This window comes from Apis laboriosa, unplaced genomic scaffold (assembly GCF_014066325.1).
Source record: "Apis laboriosa isolate Shangri-la unplaced genomic scaffold, ASM1406632v1 scaffold83_cov151, whole genome shotgun sequence".
Taxonomy (NCBI): domain Eukaryota; kingdom Metazoa; phylum Arthropoda; class Insecta; order Hymenoptera; family Apidae; genus Apis; species Apis laboriosa.
This window is the reverse complement of record NW_025224581.1, coordinates 325,776-348,730: the sequence shown is the minus strand read 5'-3', so window position 1 is coordinate 348,730 and position 22,955 is coordinate 325,776. Positions and strand designations below refer to the sequence as shown.

Genomic DNA, 22,955 nt, shown 5'->3' with positions numbered 1-22,955 from the left:
TATTTAAATGAAAAAATGAAAAAGAAAAAAATAACAACGAAATAATTAATACAATTAAATCTATATGAGCCTGCATCTATAGTTTGTTAATTAACATCATGCAGATCAATGTCTCGCGAAATAGGCCTAAAATCCGTCTATTAACATCTAAATACGTTTCTTCTATATTTATTGTAAATATATATATATAGGAATATCCATATATGATACATATATGCATATATTCCTACTTCCTCGTGCACATTGCTTTCCGCTGTAACAAAATCTTTATCTAGAGCAACTCTTAAATTTCTGTCATATAACATATGAAAGTTACACATATGAAACTGTTGAATAAATAAAAAAAGAATATCGCGAAATAATCAGAAGTTTATTCACTATAGAGGACGAGAAAATAAAGTTAACCTATAAAGTGTAATGTCTCGAAAATGTAATTTGTCTACCGTGTGTAGATATCGATTTATGTAATTTGTGTGTTCGATAAAAGCAAATAGTTTTAGCGTGAAAAACGCTAGTTTTATGCAAATTAGACATCAGAAAAGAGCTTTGGATAATGAATGGAACAAATAAATATGATTTTTCAACAATGGTGTAATTTATTATGCACTTTTATCGACACACTTTTCTGTATTTATATCGATAATATTTATTAAATTCAAAATTAATAATTATTTTTATACAGATTTAAAACCATAAATTGTCATATTTATTTATTTTTAAATATAGAATCAAATGTTCAATTCTTTTTTTAAAAGATTTATCATCTGTTCATATTAATTTATAGTAGGAATTCAAATTTTTTTTAAAAAGAAATTTAATTTCTTTAATTTCTTAATTTTTATAATTTTGTTTTAATTTTCAGTTTGTTTCTCACAATTTAAATTTAATATTAACATCAAAAATACAAATATTTCAATTATTACAGTAACAAACAAATAAATATAATTTCACTTACATCAAACATAATGATTAAAAAAATTTACAAAACACAATTGTTATTGCTATTTTATCAATTTATAATTGAGTTTTATAAACACATTTTAATAATAATTAAATAACTATTCAAAATTCATTTTTTCATAAACGACACTCGCACTATCTGCTCAAACGATTAAAACTCACAACAAAAGTCCATAAATATGCATTGTAAATTAAACGTCGAACATGTAATATTCATAATAAAAATCCTATAAATCACAATATATTAACATTCAACATAAACACACATTCTTGAATTTCATAGTTTTAGGATGAATGTATCACTAGTAGCACAGATTCATATGCCAAATTAAGGTTAGAACACAAAAATCGCTCTGTAGGTGTAGTTGCACATTGTTTATGATTATCTATTAGAAACTGAAGATATTCTAATGGGTAGAACGAAATCGTAATTATAGAAAAGTATGTAACTACAAATACTAGAGTTCGGTGAGAAAGAATCACACAGTGTAGATTATTGCAAACGTTTCACGATGTACTGCACTCAGTGCTCTACAAGAAGGAGAAGAGACGACAGGTGACTGGTGCCTGCGCCATGCGCATTGCTCGCTCGACCTCGGCAACACTCGAGCACGCTCGTCATTGCTCGGGCGCCTCCGGCGGCGAATGGTGGGGCAAGCAGTGTATCCGTGACGTCACATAATTAGAGTAAATACAAAGTAGTCTTGATGGGACAGCGGCGTGCGCCGCACCGTGAGTCGCTGGTCCGCGCGCGTCAAACCTATATCGTTTCGATACACGCACACCGCGTTTGTGTAGCTCGTGATATATTGCGCTATGTGCCGTCAGTGTGTGTGTACCAAAGGATCCTAGATGACTGTGGGAATAGTAAGTGACACTCGTGCAGCAAAGAAATGGAAAAGATAGAGGTGAGTAATAATAATTTGAAATTATAATTAAAAATTATCTACATTAGTTAATACGAATTTACGCGCCTGCGATCTTTTTTTTCTCCCGTTGTCGAATTTATTTGATGTGTTCTCTTGCTCGTCCGTAATGCAGAAGTGACAGCGTGGTGATGAGTGGGGGAAGGGGTAGTCAATGGAGGGGAGACAATCGTGTACTTAGACATCTGGCAACAAATGCAATTGTGTATATCTTCAATGTGCCACACTATTAGAAGGACTGATTAACTCTCCCTTCTCCATCGTTATCAACCTTTCGTCTTTCTCTGTTTCATTTTCATTTCTCTATGTCAACTTTGTGATTCTGCTTTTATCTCTCTTGCACGTTTCTTAGCCTCCCTCCTCCCTCTTTCTATCCCTCCTCCATCCCTTATTCCATCCCCACCCTTCTCATTCTTTCTCTTACTTACTCGTATGCTTGCTTACTATTTCTCTCTGTTTCTCTCCATTTACATATCTCACTCGCTCCCTCTTTCTCTCTCTTTATCTCTTGTATTCTTTCTTTCTCTCTTTCTCACACTTCTACCAGTACACTTTATACTTCTTTCTCTCTCTCTCTTCTTCTCATGTTTTCTCACTCGCAGTTAGTGAGGTATTTATAGATGTGCCTTAACCCGATTTAACACAGCCACCTCGACTCGCATTGTCCTAACAACGATTTAATGAGAAATTACATTTTTCCCCGAATTGTTTAGTTCTTAGCTTTTTTATGATACTTTCTCTTTTTTAAAAATATTTTGAATTAGATAGATAAAATTATTGTATAAAAGAAACGTTGTAGAGAAAATACAACAATATTATTTGTGCACAAGAGTCGAATCGATAAATACGTCTGTTATTATTAGGATGAAATATTATGGTACAAGCGGTAGATAAATAGAGCGTCGTCTGTTTAAAGAAAATTTTAAGAGCGTATGTTTGTGGCTGTCGTGAGAAAAATATATTTAGGAGTGTTCGTAGAAAGGATGTACAGTCGAATAAGAAGTTTACAATTTTTATTATCAACAGTTTTTTTCTTTTCCTTTTTTTAGTTAATTTTTTATTTATAATACGAAAACAATTGAATTAATATTATTTATCTCTTAAAACCAATTATTCAATAAATTAATTATTGAATCATAATTATAGATTTCTATTGATAATATTTTTTTATTATTTTTATTATAGCTTAAATTTATTTTTTCATTTTTTTTTTGTCATCTTTTTATTTTTATTCTCAAATCTCTTTTTCCCTCTCACACGCTGTCTGAGTTTTTCATACAGCGATTCGTGAATTGCAATTCATATGATGAATACTCATGGAAGCATTCAGAAAACGATTTTTGTGAGATTCAGAATAGCGATTTCGATTCCGTGTATGGGTCGATTTGTTGTCGGCGACATTTTTCGAATCGAGACGGTTGACGAAACATAGAAACAAATGATAGTATTCACATAGCAGCTACAAAATCGTTCATTCGCAATATTAGTTGAACAAGGACAGTGCTACGAAATTAGATATTGCATCGAATGAATATCTTATGGTCGGACGCATATATTACACATGAATCGCGATTCACAAATCGTTATGTGTAAAAGAATAGTCCAATGCATATCGCGTATAAAAGAGATCTAATTCACACATTGTTTCTGTCTTTATCGTTAATGGATGAATTAAAAATATATATTTGAAAATTTAATCGATAATGGAGAATCGTGAAATAATTATTATATCAGGATTTAAGTATGTGAGCGTTATTTTTGTTATCGTAACTCGACTGAATACGTAATACATGTAAAGTGGTCTCTATTGTCTTTTTCTCGCAATAAAGAGACAACAAACTTCTGCAATTTTTCGTCGCCTTTGTTCACCGTATAACAACTTAAAATATTCTCTCTGACTTTTTGAATAAAGTTTATTTTTCTGGTGAGCTATTTATCCATAGAAATTTATTTCATTTTCTTTTTTATGTTGTTGCTAAAATGGAAAATATAAATTATAAAAAATGGTACTGATAAATAGAATAATAATAGGTGCTCTAACGAAAATTCCCTATGACCTATACTTGAGCGTCTATGACGTAATAAAATTATATATTTATACGACGCGAAGCTGTTTGGAGTATGATAAGTGAGGCACGGTGAAATGATGTTATTATGCAACAATGAATACTTATCTTATAAAATAAGTAATATTTTGCGATAATATTAATGATTATGGCATCATGAAGTTTATTTAAATAAATGAATATATTAATATACAAATATTAATAATAAATTTTTTAATTTTAATCGGATATATTCGTTGCGTATAAATTATATTTAAATTATTTATAGATAATTAAACATTTAAATTTTATAATTAAATTTAAATAAATAATTGATGGAAAACAATGTAATAATTTCATTAAATTTAGTATAAAATGTATTTCGAATTGAATTTAATAACAGTAACCGGTAAAAGCAAATTTTATTTTAAACAATGTATTATTAATTTTATTTATTAATTTCGTGCGTCGGTTAAATAATACGTGAATCACGATTAAAATAATGCTTTGTCCTTGTGGTAAACAAACACATACATATTCGTACTTTTTCTGTGCGCGATTCAAGAATCGCAAAAAATAACAAAACATTTATTTTAGCTTCGCTGTGTGTAATTTCTACGAGATATGTTTTATATTGAACAATGTTTTCGTGCATCAAATATAGACGAATTGTTTTCTACAATTTTTCGCTTGAAAGTACAAATGCGTATTTACAAGTTATATTAAAATTATTTCAATCGAAAGGTTTATTTTTGCATCGTGAAAATTACGTAATACGATTTGACGACTCATTATTTACGTTTAAGAATTTCAATATTACACAAACATATGACATTTTTTAAAAAGATTAAATTTAGAATTTAGTGCGCGTGGCATAATTTACGTCTTTGCAGACTTTGTACAGGCCCCTATAACAAAAACGTTTCTCACGGTAATCATTTTCTCTCGGGATTTATGTAATATAATATTTGCTTCTCGTTACTCTTGATTCTCAATTCGCGAACGTGTTACCGCAAATATAGCTCTGATAAAATACTAGTCGTGCTCGAAAGATAATTATCCCATGATTCACCGACTGTTGCTTTTTTCTCGTTACAGATCGTTAACAAATTTTATGGTCAGTTATAGCTATACCTCTTTTTCTTCTTGCTTTCTCTTTTTCTCTTTATCACTCTTCCTTCTGTATATATTATCTTCTGTTTATCTATTTATTTCTGTATATTAGAATTATATTTGAATACATCATACACGTTGTTGCCCATAATTCGCTATATAATTTTATCTCATAATGAATTCCCGTTTCACATTTGTAATTATAATTTATTTCATTGGCACACATACCCAAGCTCGATGTACAAAAATATTAAGGAATTATTTTTGTAATTTGAATACGTAATTTCTTATCTTATTATAAAAAATATTTTTTTCCTTCATTAATTTACTCGGTAATCGGTAATCATGCATATACATACTTATATGTGGCCGCATATTTGTACTGTTTACATGACTCTCTCCGGATTCGTGTATCTTCGTACGTATTCGTGTTGGTACGCGTGACACGATGCGCGCGCACACACACGTATAGCACGAGCCAAATTCAACGAACCGAGCGGGACAGGTGCTTCACTAACAATAGTGGTACGCGCCTTTAAAAATGTACTTCAAATAATGATCGCGACGCTAAGCGCACTTTCAGTTATCGCGTAAAGCTACCACGCACAACGCACACCACAAAAACCAGTTACCAGATAAATTTTACGATCTTTCAGCAGCAAAGGAAATTAGCCGATAATTTATCCACGTTCGCGCGCGCGCACTTCTGGTAGCGAACACACGATCTTGTTCGGCAGAATTCAATTGGCGATTCATAATTAAAATTTGTGTACACGCGACTGGGCATATTTATTCGCGCTTACAAGCGCGTGCTGAGTGCGTGTATCGATCTTCATGCGTTCAGCCGAACCAAATATTCATAATCCGTGAAAAATGAATTTAGGTTAGCCTGCATTTTGATTTAATACAACGTAATAAAAGAGATATTAATCACTTAATTCATTAATCATTCGGATTTATCTTTTTTCCAATTAAAGTCCTTTCTTTAAAAAGTTTTATTATTTATTATTTATTTTCTTCTCAATGCGTAATATTTCTTCGAAGTAAAAAATGTAGTCCTATGCGATAATATTCATCTAAGTTTTGCACGTTGATTCAGTGTGATTCGTTTCTTACTTCTACCCTCATACGATCTTCTCCCACCACAGTTCGTTCCCGCTCTTTCCTACTAACGACATTAAAGGAAAGTACCCCGTTGCTGCTTTAATGGAATTTACTTTTGTAGCTTCGCAGAGCTCACCATACTTTACAGAGTAAATTGCACCGCGAGGGCGGATCTTGAAAAACAAGTGTTTCGATTTGACAGGAACAATAGAACGTTCTCTTCTCTTGCGATATTATTACTTTGAATAGCATATCAAAGGACATTTTTAAGTTCGTATTTAAATTCTAATGATATGAAAATTTTCATAAATTTATAATGCGAGCAATCCAGTTGTTTCCTGTATAATTATTTATCTCTATAATTATCTACGTTCTTCATACATTATTAAATTATTTGGCGCGTTTAGATTTGTTTGATCGCGTGTTGTCCGTACTCATTAAAAACGAGAACCGACAAGAGACTTCTGCACGATCAAGATAACGGTGATAAACGAAGATACATTGTTAACTGCGATGATATGGCGTTGTATGCATTACTTTTTGCTTGAAAAAAATGCTAGAGGTGATAACAATATCGTTATCTATCGTGAAAAATAATTATCCATCATTGAGTATCTATCAAAATAATTAGTTTATTCCATGTTATTTCAGTTTTATAATTCTTGTGAAAACCATTTGTATTTAAAAAAAAAATCGAAAATTGATTTTTAATTTAAACGCGTTAATCATAATTTGATAGTAATTTGAATAGTGGTTACAAAATAGAATTGTAAAGCACAAGAATGCTCACGAATGAAAAAAGAAACGAGGTTTTTACCACGGAGTGTACATCATGCTAAAATTCTAATCGGCAAAATTAGTCGGGAGGGGGTACAGTCGCGCCAGAAAGTCTGGCTGACCGCGTTTCCAAGTAGAAAAGTTATGAAATCAATTCAATGTAGGATTGGCATGTATAGTATTGTTGGCTCTGTTATTTCTTTTACATACATAGGTAATATCAAATTGTTTGCTTTGGATACATATAAGATAAAAATCTTAATAAGATGTCTCTTATGCTTTAACGTTCAATTTCCTTATTAAATTCTCTGGATTAATTCCCGAGGTTGTTATGGTGAAAGATCGATAATTAATATTGCGAAAATTTGAAACTGTTGTGAACGAAGGGAGTCAAATCAAATCAAACAACCTCATTCTCAAAGGTGTTAATCGACAAAATATGAACGCGTAATTATGCTTCGGTTAAATTAATAATAATAATAAACTACTGTTTTAAAAGAGGCACATTGTATTAAAAAGTTGACAGATAGACAGACAGTGTAAAATATATGTTTGCTTTGTTGTAAATGTTAAAATAATTCTAGATGATAAGAACGACTGAAACTCGTTATCGGTATAATACTAATGGTCTGTTATCTTTCATAAGTAATGGAAAGAGTATTTTACCATCAAGTATCTTGAAAATGTACATAATGTTCAAGAATTATTCAAATGTGTGCTCGCAGCGAATATCTATCTAAAATAATTGTTTAAATTTTGTGTAATTATACGGAGAAATTTATTTTATCCAAATATTGGAAAGTTTGTGATTATTTATATATATATATATATATATATATATTTATATATATATATTATTCATATATATATATATTCATAAATAACTGATTAAAAAAAAAAAAAAATTGATGAAACATGTGACCTCGTTTAAAACGTTATAAACTTGCTTCATTCAATCGGGGTCGTGATATTGATTTTGAAGGATACATAAAAGTAAATAGTAGAGAGATATAACGATACAACGATAAAATATTTATTCCAATAATAATTCTTTTGAAAGATATATATCTTTAAATATATATATTAAATTATGCATCAAATTATTGAATAATATTTTTTGAAAATATTCTTTTTGAAAATATTTCACATCGTCTTTTTTAAATGAAAATTAAAAAAATTTATATATTATTAAATTTTAATTTTTCCTCTCTTGGATTCATCTATTAATTTTTTTTTTCTTTTTTTTTTCCTACGTTCTCTTTTCTCCTATTGATTTTAATGGACTTTCGACGTGCATTTAACAACACGGATGTAGCACGTAATGCCAACATTTGCGGGACCAGTTATCACGGCTATGATCAGGAGAATAACAGGCACCGAAATTCACTGTGTAATAGTATTATGACAATGAAAGGAAGGACGACGAGGAATGATAGATAATTTTATTCGGACCCTTCGAACGATTTATCACTGGAATTTGCTTTCCAAAATCAATTTCGTTTTATATTAGCTTGTTTTATACAAGCTCGTCAGGGACACCGGATACATTAATCAATTATAATTTAAGGTTGATCCGTTTTTATTGTTACATTTATTATTATTTTTCGAGACTGATGGAAAAGAAGGGTCGTTAAGTAATCAATGTTTTCTCAGCTTTCATGAATCTTTTATATCGTATATATATTCATAATTGAAATGTTTTTTTTTAATCGATGTTTTGTATTAAATTCCATTACGTTTTATTTTTTACCGTTTAACGTTCCACTTACTTTTTTTTTTTTTTTTTCTTTTTTATTCATATATTTAGAATAACATGTAAACTGGTCAGTTTTAGTATACCATAAATACTACTTTCAATACAACGAATGAATAATTTATTCGTGCACGAGAGAAACGTTAATATTAAGTAGGGCAAAAGTAATAACGATGAAAATAGTTGTAACATATGACATTAGATATGAAATATCGTTTCGGAATTTGAATTTGATAGGTTAACAAATTAAATTATATTTCATCATGAATCATTATTAATCAAATTTAAAAAAAAAAAAAAAAAGAAATTTGTTAAATCATAGACAAAATTAAATTAATAATGATTTATAAAATAAAAAACATGAAAATTTTCATTTTATAAATTTTACATTTTTAAAAATTTTCCAAATTTTTAAATCAAGAATCGTGAAATTTTATTTTCATTAAACTGATATTTAAGAGAAACGAAAATCTACTCGTGACATTACACACAATAATAACTCGAGTCAGCAAAATTCTGGAAACACGGTGTAAATAATATACCAGATATGAATATTGAATAACGAATAATATTTACTATCTTGAATCTAAAATTTTCATCTCTCTGTAACCTAATATTAAAACAAAAAAGGAAAAAAAAAAATAAAAAAAAAAAAAAAAAAATAAAATAAAATTCTTATTCCTTAAGAGGTTAAAGCGTAGCGATGTATTATTACCGATCGTGGAAAACGTTAACGTTATATTGCACAACCGACGCATCGCGATGTATCTCGCATTTGTTATAACGAATACTCGTTAAATCAACGCCAACTTAATTGAATTCCTACGCAGCGGCGCAATTTAAATGTGATTCGACGCGCATCCACGTTCACTTTCCGCGCTGACTGTACACACAGGCTGGTACATAGACGCGTTCACGCGATTAAGTACATTGCTTCTTTCATCTGCTGCTGAAAACGAAAAAGTTCAAAAACGAAAGTCTCGCCTCGCGGAGAGAACCAGATGTATATCTATATCTGCACGAGCATATGTACCCCCCGCATATGTACGTGTGTGTCGAAGAAAAAGCAACTTTTAACTTGATTCCACTTTATCTGTGTGTGAGTTATAACCGAGCGACGCTTATCTGCGACTCTTCTTAAATGCATTATTGAGCGAAAAACAAACAACGATACGAAATCAAACTTACGACTTCGAATTTCAGCTCCTATGAGAGCTCTTGTTTCAAAAAAATAGAATTTAACAAAATAAACTAGACGTGGAGAGATAGAGTCGAAATTAATTATTTAATTTCTTTTTTTTTTTTTTTTTCTTTAATTTATAATTCCCAATTTTTTAATCACTAATCGACACATACATACATACATGCATACACATTGATTTTTCGAGAAACGTGAGAGTAGGTTATTTAGCTATTTTATAAAAAAAAAAAAGTGACTCGATTCAAAAAAGATTTTTAATTTTCCAAATTGATAATATTAATAATAAATTTTTATTCACTCATCAATCGAAGAAATTTTACATTAATATTTCTAAATTAGTATTTCAGATGTGACGGAGGAAAAAGGAATGCGATTTTAATTCAAAAAAAAAGCTGAAAATAAAACTTTGATATCTCGAAAAAATTTTCAGAGATGAGAAAAATCAAATTGTTCGCTATATGGTCAACTCTAAACCATTCAATCTTTCTACGAAACATTTTTCACTAAAATGATTACTTACAGCGTAATTGGATTGGTTCGTGCTCTAGTTACGAGTTTCATACAGTTTATAAATAGCAAAAAAAAAAAAAAAAAAAAAAAAATAAAATAAAATACAATTACGAATTTCCGTTTTTAAACTCGATTACAATATTTACACGTAATATTATTTTTGTTTCGAACGAAAAAACAAGTTAAATTGGTTTTATCGAAAACATTAACGATATTTGGAATTTGTAATATTAAACAAATATCGTTTCACCCACGACTGAATATGTAATAATATAACGATATTTGTTCGTTGAAATAGTAATATAATATTTCCATGGTAATAAATTGATAACAACAATCGCAACGCTATTATATTAATCACGTGCTAAAAACAACACGCGAACCCGTTCTCCCAACGATAAATTTACTTCATACATAATTGTGTAATTTAAACAACTTTGTTGGCAAGTTATCAAAACCTGTATGAAACACGGCGTTTTAAACTAAACTCTAAATCATAATTTTAAAAACATCGTTCCCTTTTATTCCAACGCTAACGTTGGAAAAAGCTGAAGCTCATAAAACTACATTAATATTAACCATACTCTCCAGTCTTGTAATCTGAGAGTTCTACCATTACGTCATCTTTTTAATTTTAGAAACATAATACTATAACTAAAATATTCAAGCTTTAATTCGTGGAAAGGCGCAATAGTACGCTATCGTTTCTCTCCCTTAGCATCGTTATTTATATAAACATTTTAATTGATCGTCTCCGTCTAAAATGAACGCGTTAGATTCGAATTAATATTCGAATGCACGAAGTTTGCGCAGTCCTTGATACAAATAGATCAATCGTGGCGAAAACCAATCGTTTAAAATTGTGTTTTCAAATTATTTACTCTATCCGTCTTTTTATAAATAATTCCACTCACAGATCTTTCATTATTTCGCGTAATTCGTCCTCAACGTCGAGCGCACTCGCGAACCAAAGTTTATCCATCCTTGACACAAATTGTCGAACCGTAATCAAATATGCGCTTCAAAACGGTATCCACGAAATCTTAATTGCTTTTCATTTTCTATATGCATTTATTCTATTTATTAGAATAAAAACTACTACATGTTTCATTTTTTATTTAAACATTTAAACATCCGGAGCATCGGAATAGCGTTTAATCATAATGCGGGTATTGTTGAATTTTTTTTATTATAAAAGAAGATATTACTGTGAAAGAATTTAGACAGAATACAAAAATGGTTAAAGAAAAATAAAATATCGAATAATTAATTTTATTATTCCTTTCGAAATATTATAAAAAGAAATTGGAACAGACATTAATAATAATTGATACAAATTGCAATTACACGGATGAACAGTTCATTAATAACAATTGTGAATTTTGTTGCGTCGAATGAATAATCGACAGACGAGATTTGTTAAATTACGAGTTTTGTTCTCGCGAGATACATCGTGAAACGAATCCATTGCGGATGAATAATGGCACAAAGATTCGGATCGATAGGAATTTACGCGTGGCTTAAATAAATAAATAGAAATTTCCGCGGGTAACCGGTGCGCAAACAACCGAACGCAATTTGTAGATGATCATGAAATTCAATCCATTTTCTTACTTTAATTGAAACTCGTTGTTCCTTTGATATCCGTGTATCTGTGTGTACCATTAATCGAGAATTGTCCGATTAATTAAACCGAATTTTAAACAAAAAAAATCGACCGATGAATTATCCAACCGTTACGCAAAGCGAACATAACCTACAAATGGGCGGGGTTAACGCACACGAGACCGGTAACGTAGTGAATCGTAACGCGCTGATAAATCTATCTAGCGTCGATTACGATTCATCGATATAACATGATATGTTAATACACGAGGATTCCACATTTCCCATTGGTAATGTGCCAAGATACTGAATATATATAGTATATCTACTGCTAGCGGCACGAATGCGCATTGAGTTATGAAAGCTGTTCGAAATGTTTGCAATTAAGATCTTGTGTGATCGTCGGTTCGTTTCGTTGCTTCTTTCATTCATCCGGCGAAAGAAGGCCACGACCTGGACCTTACTCAAAGTTTACCGAACGAGTCGACGCGAGTGTGAATAAGTCAGTGTGAGGTTACAATGATGGGACATGCAATGCAATTTTTTCCTTCCTTGAATTCACTATATTCGATTCTCCATCGATTTTCTTCTTTCTCTCGAAATCTTTTTCTCAATATTATATTATCAACGTGTAATTTCCTCTCTCCCTATCCCTTCTCCTCCCCTCTCTCTGTTCAAAGAAGCGAGCATTATCGATATTTACATTCAACGTGGTGTACAATAGTTTGCATCATCAATTCAAAACACATTTGTATCTTTCGTGCGGCGTATATTCATGGCAAAACTATCATAAATATTGCGCGTCTTATCAGATTCTCTTCGGGACTCGCCGGCACAATCTTGATATCCGCTATAGTTATAATATTATCTTTTCTTTTTTTTTTTTTTTTCTTTCTTTTCAATAAGTCATTTCTGACATGTAATACGCCACTTATGAAATTTTAAATATTGAGTGATTTTTTTTTTTTAAATTAAATCGTGTGTCGTTGATAAATTTATAANAAAAAAAAAAAAAAAAAAAAAAAAAAAGAAAAGAAGAAAATGTGATTTAAAAATATAATTCATACTTTATTTTTAATTTTATATTTGGACAGAGAGTTTACCGTTATAACTATAGTTAAACTAATTATTAGATAAACATAATAAATTATGCTTTTTTTTTTTTTAACGGTTATGTATAATTTCTAAAGTATTTTATAATTTATGCAAATAATATGTCTTTATATCTTATCGATTTGAATACATTCAGAAATACTGTGACTAAATATATCTGTGAGGTAATATATAATACATAGAGTGTTCAAAATTTCTTCTATATAAAGTCGAAAATTTTTTTTTTCTTTTTTTTATCATCTAGAAATTATTCCAGAACTATTAAACACACCAAATTGGCAAATTGTTATTTCTGTACAAATTCTATACAAAAGTAACATGGATAATTTTTATCATTAAATTAATATTGACTTTTATTGAATTACAAATGTAATATACGCGTATAAATATCCGAATACAAAAATTTAATTTTATTTTTCTATTTTTTCTAACGAAACTTTACGATGATTATTATTTTCATTGTTAAATTAATTCCACAAAACTTTCAATAAAATCAAATCATTTTCGTCTTGTAATGAGAAAATAGAATATGAGTACTTATACAGCTATTTTTATTATTATTACAATACTTCAATCATAATCTTTTACATAGATATATCTAAATACTCGTTAACCGTTGTTTTAATCTCAATAGGTAATCAAACGTAATCTCTTACATCGAAACACTTTTATCATTCAGAGATACGCGATTCGTTTTTTACCTACCATACACTTCCTTTGCTTCTGGTCTTCTTCTCTGGTTTCTGCTCACCCTCTTACTCTTCAGTCAGCAGGTTTTGGCCTTAGATGCAGGTAGATGTAGAAGAATGTAGCAAGCATACATACACACACATATATATATATATATATATATAAGAGGCAAAAAGTAATTGGCAGTAAATTTTCTCCAGCCTCCAGACTCCAGTGTATCTCGTTGACTCTTCCATGATCCACGCTGAAAAATACATAATATACATGCTTACTTTCTCGATCCCTCCTCTCGATCGTAATTCCTTTTCAGCATTGTACCGCGTGTACTCACTGACGGAGCACGAGAATTGATAAATTTCATTTTCGACGATTTATTACCGTCGAAGAAAACTTTTCAAATTAAGAACGAGTCGGTATGCCTTTTGCTCGGATACCGTGCTTCTTCTTCTTCTTCTTTTTATCCCTTTTTATTTTACATCCCATTACGTCGAAAACTCTTTCACACGCGTTCAAACAGCTCGAACAACTGTATATTTACAAAAGGGGAGGAGGAGGAGGAGGAGGGAGGGGGAAGGTTTGATGCGGCGAAGAGAGGAAACGCAAGTCATTTTTTAAATCAGTCCCCCCAAACAACGGATTGAAAGAAATTGAGCGAAAATGGAACGAAAGGATAGGACACACTATACTTATATACAGGATCGCGTAACTGGTTCATCTTGTTATTTGTGATAAAATTGGATAAAAAATTGGATAAAGGATTATATAATAATTAAGTTTCCCCATTTTGCTATTTTAAATCAATTATTATTTCTAAATCGTTTCAATCGTCCCTTTGAATTGGCCAGAAAATATAATTGCGTAAATTACGAAGATATAATTTCGAGGAGGATTTTTCATTAAAATTTTCGAAGGAATTTTTGGATATTTTATCGCGCGTTACCAACGATTTATTTCTTTTGGTGTGGAAGAGTTATGTATGTGACACCGTGTAGACGCGATGGAACGTCGAAAAAGAGAGTTTTTTTTTTCATCGTGACGGGACAGTTCAATTATATAAGCAATCGATGGGAGAAAGAGGGTATAGGTAGAGTATGTCAATGTCGATTGCGTTTTATTGGCACTGTATCATCGGCCCGTTCCGGTGATTACGGGTTTATTAGAATTTTTATCCTTTCCATTAGGTGGATATCTAGATGAGGATGCATTATGGACGTAACGCGGGGAATTCAAATGTTTGAATATTTGGACTCGGGTTGAGGGAGAGATAAGATAACCACGCGAACGTGAAATTCGTCGGATTAGGGGATATGTGTGTATGCGCATGCGCGCGTGCGTGTGTTAGCGGAAAGTAAATGTTTGTCTTTTTATTCTGCTCTGTAAGCGTGTTTATGAACATTGTTAGATACAATGATAAACGGATGCGCGTGAATATCGATCCTTTCGATTATAGAGGAGGCATTCGTGATATCTGGCGAGTTTTTATCTGATAAAAAGGGAGTCACAGTTACAAGAAGTTATATATGTATATATGCTTATCGATTCAATTAAATTTCAATGATGATCGGCCAAAGTTTCTTTTAATTCGTTTTCCCGTTTTATAATAAATTTCGAGAATTTTTCAATGCATCGACAATTTTATTAGATGTTGGAATTTTAATGGAATTTAATTATTTTTTATTTATTTTTGTACATATATATATATATATTTTTTAAAATTACTATTAAAAGGACAAGATTTTATCTGAAAGGATTTATCGGAATTATTAAGAGTTATAGTTGTAGCATAAATCTTTACGAATATAATAGAGGGGTTGAACATAACTTAAATGGGAAGTTCCTAACCTTTGAATCGGGCCATCCTTTTTATAATAGCCAAGTAACCTTAAGATCCTTCCTCTCATATTTCTCAAAAAAAAAAAAAAAATCAATGTTACAATCAATAATGGAATATTATCTATCTTCCAGACATAAAAGATCCCTTATATCGTAAAATTGACCAAGAAGAATTCCATAATTTAATTTTCATTGCTTTGTTACAAAGAAAGATGACAAATTTTATAATAATAATAAAAAAAAGAAAATCCCCCTAATGAAATTTTTCAGTAAGAATAACAATCTCAAGATAATCTAAAAATAACACGGTAGATCGATGAATAACTCTCTGGAGATATTGTATGAATTTCGAATCACGATGGAATATTCCCAAACAGACATGGCACGAAATAGTATAGTTGGATGCGTTTGTCCACGAGCAGGGGCATGTTGCGAATGCGTAAAGAGCGATTCGAACTTGCTTCCTAACCGGGTCAAGCAGAAAATGCTGCGACTAACAATAAGTTTCGTTTACTAGCAGACAACAAAGATCCGGTCTTTCGTTTTGAAAAACTTCCTGGATCATCAAGCAGCCTCTATATGGTCACGCGACCGACATTTGTCCGGTTTCTTGGCTTGATTTTTTTGACAAACTTCCACGTGATTTATTATCATTCCACGAAATATATAACGGAAATTCGATCATCTTGGTTCAATATAAATAGATCTTTTAATTTAATTAAATCCAAAAAAAAAAAAAAAAAGAGAAAGAAAAGGAAAGAAGTTATCACGGCTTTAATTTTCACGATATACGATATATATCTTTATAATAAAACCGTAGCTTTCAAGTTGAGATACAATAAATAAATATTATTCGTCGAATTATCTAACCGTTAAATTCTAAATTATTGCACACGTGCGTGAAATCAATAATTTCATATGCTACAACGTAATGTTATCTACGTATAAATTAGCCATTTTATCAAACGTTTTTCTATTCAATAATATATAAACGTTAATCAAGGACGAATAAAATATGAATTCTTCGATTCACCGAGAAATTTTTTTTTAAAATCTTGTTAATCCCTATACGGAGATTCGTGGCATGTTTTATTAGAAGGAAGCTACATCTCTGGATGATGCAACTTTGATGCCAAAGCTCGTTACTTTCCAACCGGTTTTCTTTTTCATTTTTTTTTTATTTTTTATTTTTTATTTTTTTTTTTTTTTTTTTTGCTTCTTTTTCCTTTTTCCTTTTTTTCTTTTTCTACACACCACCACTTTTAACTCGAAACGAGAATTAAAACAAACTTCGCGTTTATTTTTTAACTAGTTCTTCCGATAAATAAACTTCATATTTTTTCGTATCGTGTTGTAAATTCGAATTGGAAACACATGAGGGGGAGGGGATGGTCAGATGCGTGAAGGATTTTAAACTATTCTTTGTCTCGAGATACTTGTTGGTTGTTCGTTTTTAATGGAAATTTTTTTTTTTTTTTTTTTTCCTTTTCTACCAAACTTTTCCCTCCAACTTTCGCGAAATAGTTTTCCACGTTTCCTCTTCTCCCGCTGTACTTTTCATTTTTGGCAAATGCCAAGTAAACAATACGCGTAGAAGTGAATGAAAAACTCGAACGAAATTTGTTTTTTCGCAAATTGAAAGATCCGATGTGAAACGTTTTATTTTTCTGTAATTGATGAGTTAATTTTCTCGCCAAATATTTGTCGTCCAAATTTTTTCACTGTCTCGAGGGAGGAAAGGTAACAACAACTTTTTTTTTTTTTTTTATCAGTTTTCCTGTTTGTGTTTTTATTTTGTCGAATAAAAAAAGAGAAAGGGAGAGAGAGAGAGCATTATCTGTATCTTTTTTCAGATGGAAAATGTGATTTTTATTTAAATGGATATCTCTGTTTATCATGTTTGTCTTGCGAAGATAAAGAAAAATAATATCACTTATTATTATTATTATTATTATTACTATTATTATTATTATTATTATTATTATTATTATTATTATTATTATTATTATTATTATTATTATTATTATTATTATTATTATTATTATTATTATTATTATTATTATTATTATTATTATTATTATTATTATTATTATTATTATTATTATTATTATTATTATTATTATTATTATTATTATTATTATTTCTTTTGGTCGTTTATTAAATTGGAAAAAAAAAATAATATCGTGAAGCGAAATTTTAATTTTCTAATTACGCATTTTTGATCGTATCGTATTAGCATTTCTTAATATTATTTCTCCTTCTAGCGATTTTTACTTGCTTTACTTACTTAAACTTATATTATAGAGAAACCTTATGAATATTCTAATTATTTTAATATCCTCGTCATAAATCTTGTTAAATTATACGAGATATTCATACTATACGTTGCACAATGAAGAATATAATAAAAAGAGATATTTAATATTTTATGAAAAGGAAATTTTTTTTTTTTTAAAGAAGGAAAAGAGATGCATCGATTTGGCGTATTAGAAATTAGGATTAATTAAATTTGGAGAAAATTTCATTTGAAAAGTTCGAGTTGAGTACACTCTGTTCCTATTATGCCATTAACGATCAAATATTTACCTTAGAATTTAAATTTAATGTCCCGTCATGTTTGAGATATCTAAAAGTTTGACCTCGTTTTTTATCGCGTTTCGTGCAGTCTGTGAATTGAACTGCTTGAACTTTTATATAAAACCATTTTCTTCGTACTTATATTTTAAAGTAGATGAATGCTTTTAATAAGATTTCGTATTTCTAGATTGTATCGTCCGTTTTTCTTTCCTTCCTTCCTTTCTTTCTTTCTCTTTTTTCTTTTTTTTGTTAATTATTCTTAAATCGTACGGAATAATTTGAGCTTAACGAACGTTCAATAATTTCATCGATCTCTCTTTAGGGTATAACTGAAATCGCAATTGAAAAACCAATTTGTATTGTAATTCTGTTGCAGCGACAGCTGTTGCACAGGAAATCGTTTCGGGCAATCATAATTCCGTGCATGAAGTAAAACATCATAAATTTAAATTAAAACACGCGACGTTATTCTCGTTTCACATTTGATACAAGCATTTTTTTTCTTTTTTCTTTTTTTTTTTTTTTTTTTTTTTTTTCTCTCTACAAAACTTGTAACTTGTGTTTTCCTCGTCCCATCGATCTAGAAAATTTCACGAGAAAATTGTGTATCCTTATCGTTAATTATCAGAAAATTGCTACAAAAGTTTGCACGTGATACGATGATTAGATAATTATTAAATTCGAATTATTGAATTTTTACGAGGGGAGAAAAAAAGGGAAGATTATATCAGAGAGAGAGAAGTTTTATTCGTTTCTTTTTAATTGTAATTAAAAAAAAAAAAAAAAAAATGGAATGATGACGAAGAATATATTTATTTTGATTTACATATAATAATTAAAACGGGTAATTATAATACGTTTTATGATAATAATAAGTTTATTCACTTCTCGAATACATATGTCGGGGAGATTATTTTTAATAAAGTGCCTCTATAAATGGTAGATCGCGTGACTCCATAATTGGCAGTTCACTATTTTCACTCGACAAAAAGACAATTGCCTCGGAATCAATTAATCGTGTAATTCAATATTTTTTGTAGGCAGTTAAAAATAATTAAAGAAAAAAATTAAAATTTCTATAACTTTTTTTCATAAAAATATATCAAATTTGTATAATTTTATTAATAAAAATGGGACCATTTCTTATTCGTTTCTTCCCATTTTATATTCTTGTCATCATCGGGACGAAAGTATCTATAAAACGAAAAATAAATCTTAAAATTACCGCTTTATTGATTAAAAATAGTAGGTTATTTTTATAAAAATGACAAAAACTGGTCCCCGAATTATTACCACTTATAGAGACATTGCTGTTTTTTTCAATATTTAATCGATATTCTGGATATCGGTAAATACCAATCATTTCCAATATTTACCACCATACATATTGACTTTCACATTCCAATATGTTATCAGATATTCGCAATAATATTTGTAAAATAATAATTGATTAAAATAATAATTCATAATCACCTATTTATCCAATTTTTTTTTTTTTTTTCAAAAAATTCTTCAATTTTATTTCATTTTATTAAAAGATTCGTCTTTCTCTTATTTCAAAAAAAAAAAAAAAAGAGCTATTCGAAAATATTCTAAAATTATCTCTTTTCTAAAATATCCAGAATTTAAATCTCTAAAAATTCCCTATAACGAAGAAAATATAAAGCACGCAACAGCAAAGTGTCAATCGGGCACGCGACAAATCAGCTGCTGTACAGAGCGAAAGATTACGGTCCCGTCGAGTGAATCGAACGCTTTTTCTTCTCTTTCTTTCTCTCTCTTTCTCTCTTTCTCTCCCACTTCCTCTTTTTTTTTCATCACGGTCGGCCCCTGGAGCCCATTATCGATCCCCGAACGAAGGGTTTACAACTATGAGCGGCAATGGGTCCTTTTTTTTATCGCAGGTCTCTCTATTCCAATCGCCCAACGGGGGGGATCAAAAACCCAACGTGTACTTATCAATCCGAATCAATTTAATGTTCGTTTATTATTTCTCGAAATCTAGATGTATTTATAATAATCATAGAGTATCTCGATAGTAAATTTCTTTCTTTCTTTCTTTTATTTTTTTTTTCATTTCAAAATATCCGTGAAAATATTTTTTACTTTCATTTTTTTTCGAATAATTTTCTTTTTATTCATTATATTTCTTTTCTATTTTATTTCTTTTCTCTCCTTTTTTTTTTTTTTCCTCTTCTTCTTTATTACATTCTGATGTAATATACGTTATACAGGTTGGACTTCGTAATCTGATTATTACGTAGTAGTTTATATTCGTTTGTTAGCGAATCGAATAAAATATTTTTTATTACATAGATGATGCATATCTTTTGATGTATTTCTATAAATTGTTTAATATTTTTTTTTTTTTTTTTTTTTACACGCGTAATAATGTGTAATAATTGCATGCGCGTTCGCGTTGGACGAAGCGAGACAGAGAGTGTAGTCGCTCTGTCTTCGTTGTCACCGTTGTCGCACTCTGTCTCGCTCCATCCAATATTACGATATTAAATTACTTATAAATAACTTAATGCCTCAACTGACATTTTTGTATATCAACTTTCGTATTTATTTCGATCTGTAGAATCGATAATATAGAATCGATTATCCACGAATATATTGATACTTTGTATATAATATATAAAAATATATATATATATATATATATAGAGGCAACTTTTGGCCTCCGATGTCGATGTAGTGGAGCTCGAAATCCAGTATAGGAGTGGGGGGGGAGGGGAGAATGGACGAGATGGTGGGGATTTCAAACCCGATAGAGAGGTCCGACGTAATTACTGCTGGGAATTGGACAAATGGAAAATGCATTCTATTATTGTAGCAACTTCCTGCAAAAGGGGAACAGTTGCCTAGTAGACTTTTAACGTGTATGTGTATATATATATCGGCATGCAGTGTTTTTTTATGGTACAGTACCTTGTGCTTTTGCCGCGTTTCGAATATCAACCAACTCCAATAGAGTGAATATAAATTTTCTATTATACTGTACCGTGCGCTCTAAAGGACAGCTTGTTTTTCATTAACCATTCGTGTTTCAAAACTTTTATTATCTTTTTTTCTGTTGAATGTTTACTATGTATTTATATATGATATTGTAATCAATTTTAAGATAATAACCGAAATGGATAATAATAATTATTATTATTTTTTATCTTTTTAAAAGCAAACGATAAATTTAAATTATGAATTTTAAAAGTCCAAATTTTTTATTTTTTTTTTTATAATTCTTTAGATAATTTTTCAGACTTATTTAAAAATATATTTAATATTATATTTAATATTATGAAAGGATCTCAATCGAAGATGATATCGTAATTTTGATAATCGAATTATTGAAAAGCGCGATTAGCTTCAAAAAATTCATTAAAAATCTTGAAAACATCGTGTTTACAATCTTTCGATTCTTTTTATAAAAGTCCAACAATATTCAATATACAAACGCAATGAAAATTCATGAATATTCATTAGAATAATAAAAACTTACTAATTGGTCATTAAAGAAGAGAAATAAAAAATTCGTGTTTCTCGGATTGCTTATTTATGAATTTCGAAATTCATGACTTCAATTGTTAATACAATTGTACATTTATTACATTTATTTTAAGATTTATTTCATATCGTTTGAAAACCGATAATTGTTTCCTCATTTGTATCCGGTATTCATAGAGTGAATCCATTAGTAAATTGAACAAACGTCCTCGTTCGGAGAAATCCATGAAAATTTGCTAGTGGAATTAATATTAATGAGTTGTTAATGATCATCGTTTGTGTCTGTTTTTCTCTTTCTTTTTTTTTCCTTTTCTTTTTTTTTTTTCTTTTTTATTTTTTTTTTTTTTTTTTTCCATTTGTAACGAAGCTTACTTTCTATCAGATTCACTGTTGCGAGGAAAAAATTTTTCTGTACGATGAGAAAGTTCTAATTAATCCGTATTCTATTTATTAATTGTCATTTCTTTACCTCAATCATCGTTTCCTAATATAATAGATTTTCGATGCTCGAAAAATCTTTTCTTTAATTATGCAAAGCTATTTGTGGAACACGAATCGAAACAACATCCCTTTGCCTATTTCCATTCCATTAAAATTTAATCAAATCGTATATGATTTAATATAACGGATTAAATGTATATATATATATATTGAGAAGTTCGATATCTCGAAATTGAATTAAATATTAAATCAATTGAACGTTTCTAAGAAATGATAATTCATTAAACGAATATTTCCAGAGTGAATCGATTGAAACAAACAAATCTATGTTCGTTTCTATTTTAGCTTCTCTAAATTTTTTACAATTTTTTTTCTTTTTTATTTTTTATCGAGCATAACATGTGCATCGAGCGCTGTGGTCATTCGTTGTCAAAAAAAAAAAAAAAAAAAAAAAAAAATTATCGCCAGATAAATTGCAAAAATAACAATTTGAGTTCTTGCGTTGATAAAATTTAATTTATGCCAGTAAAATTTTATTCCTTTTCCCAGTCAAATGCATTTTTAAATCCAATTTGTCATTGTTCGTCATATTTTCCATCGCGCATCAAGTTTACAATTTTTATTACGAGAAAATAATAGAACCGAAAGTTAAGAATTTCAAGACACGGGGCATAATTAACGTGGAGAGATAAAACTATCAATTCGAAACGATCGTATAAGCCTTACGCCTCGAAATAATCACGTAATAAACATGAATTTAAAATCCTAAAATTTTACGCCGTTGAAAAAAAAAAAAAAAA

The 22,955-nt window shown here is 29.8% G+C and overlaps 1 protein-coding gene across 2 annotated transcripts in view; it reads left to right on the top strand.

Moving 5' to 3' along the window:
* Window positions 1-1,613: 1,613 nt before the first annotated feature.
* Window positions 1,614-22,955, top strand: part of LOC122719544 (mastermind-like domain-containing protein 1) — a 185,068-nt gene continuing 163,726 nt past the window's right edge. The window contains exon 1 of one of the 2 annotated variants that reach the window (XM_043945467.1): window positions 1,614-1,868. In XM_043945467.1, the coding sequence (XP_043801402.1) occupies window positions 1,854-1,868 (15 nt within the window). In that variant the 5' untranslated portion in view covers window positions 1,614-1,853. The remainder of the gene's footprint in view (window positions 1,869-22,955) is intronic. The other variant, XM_043945466.1, reaches the window with a different exon arrangement.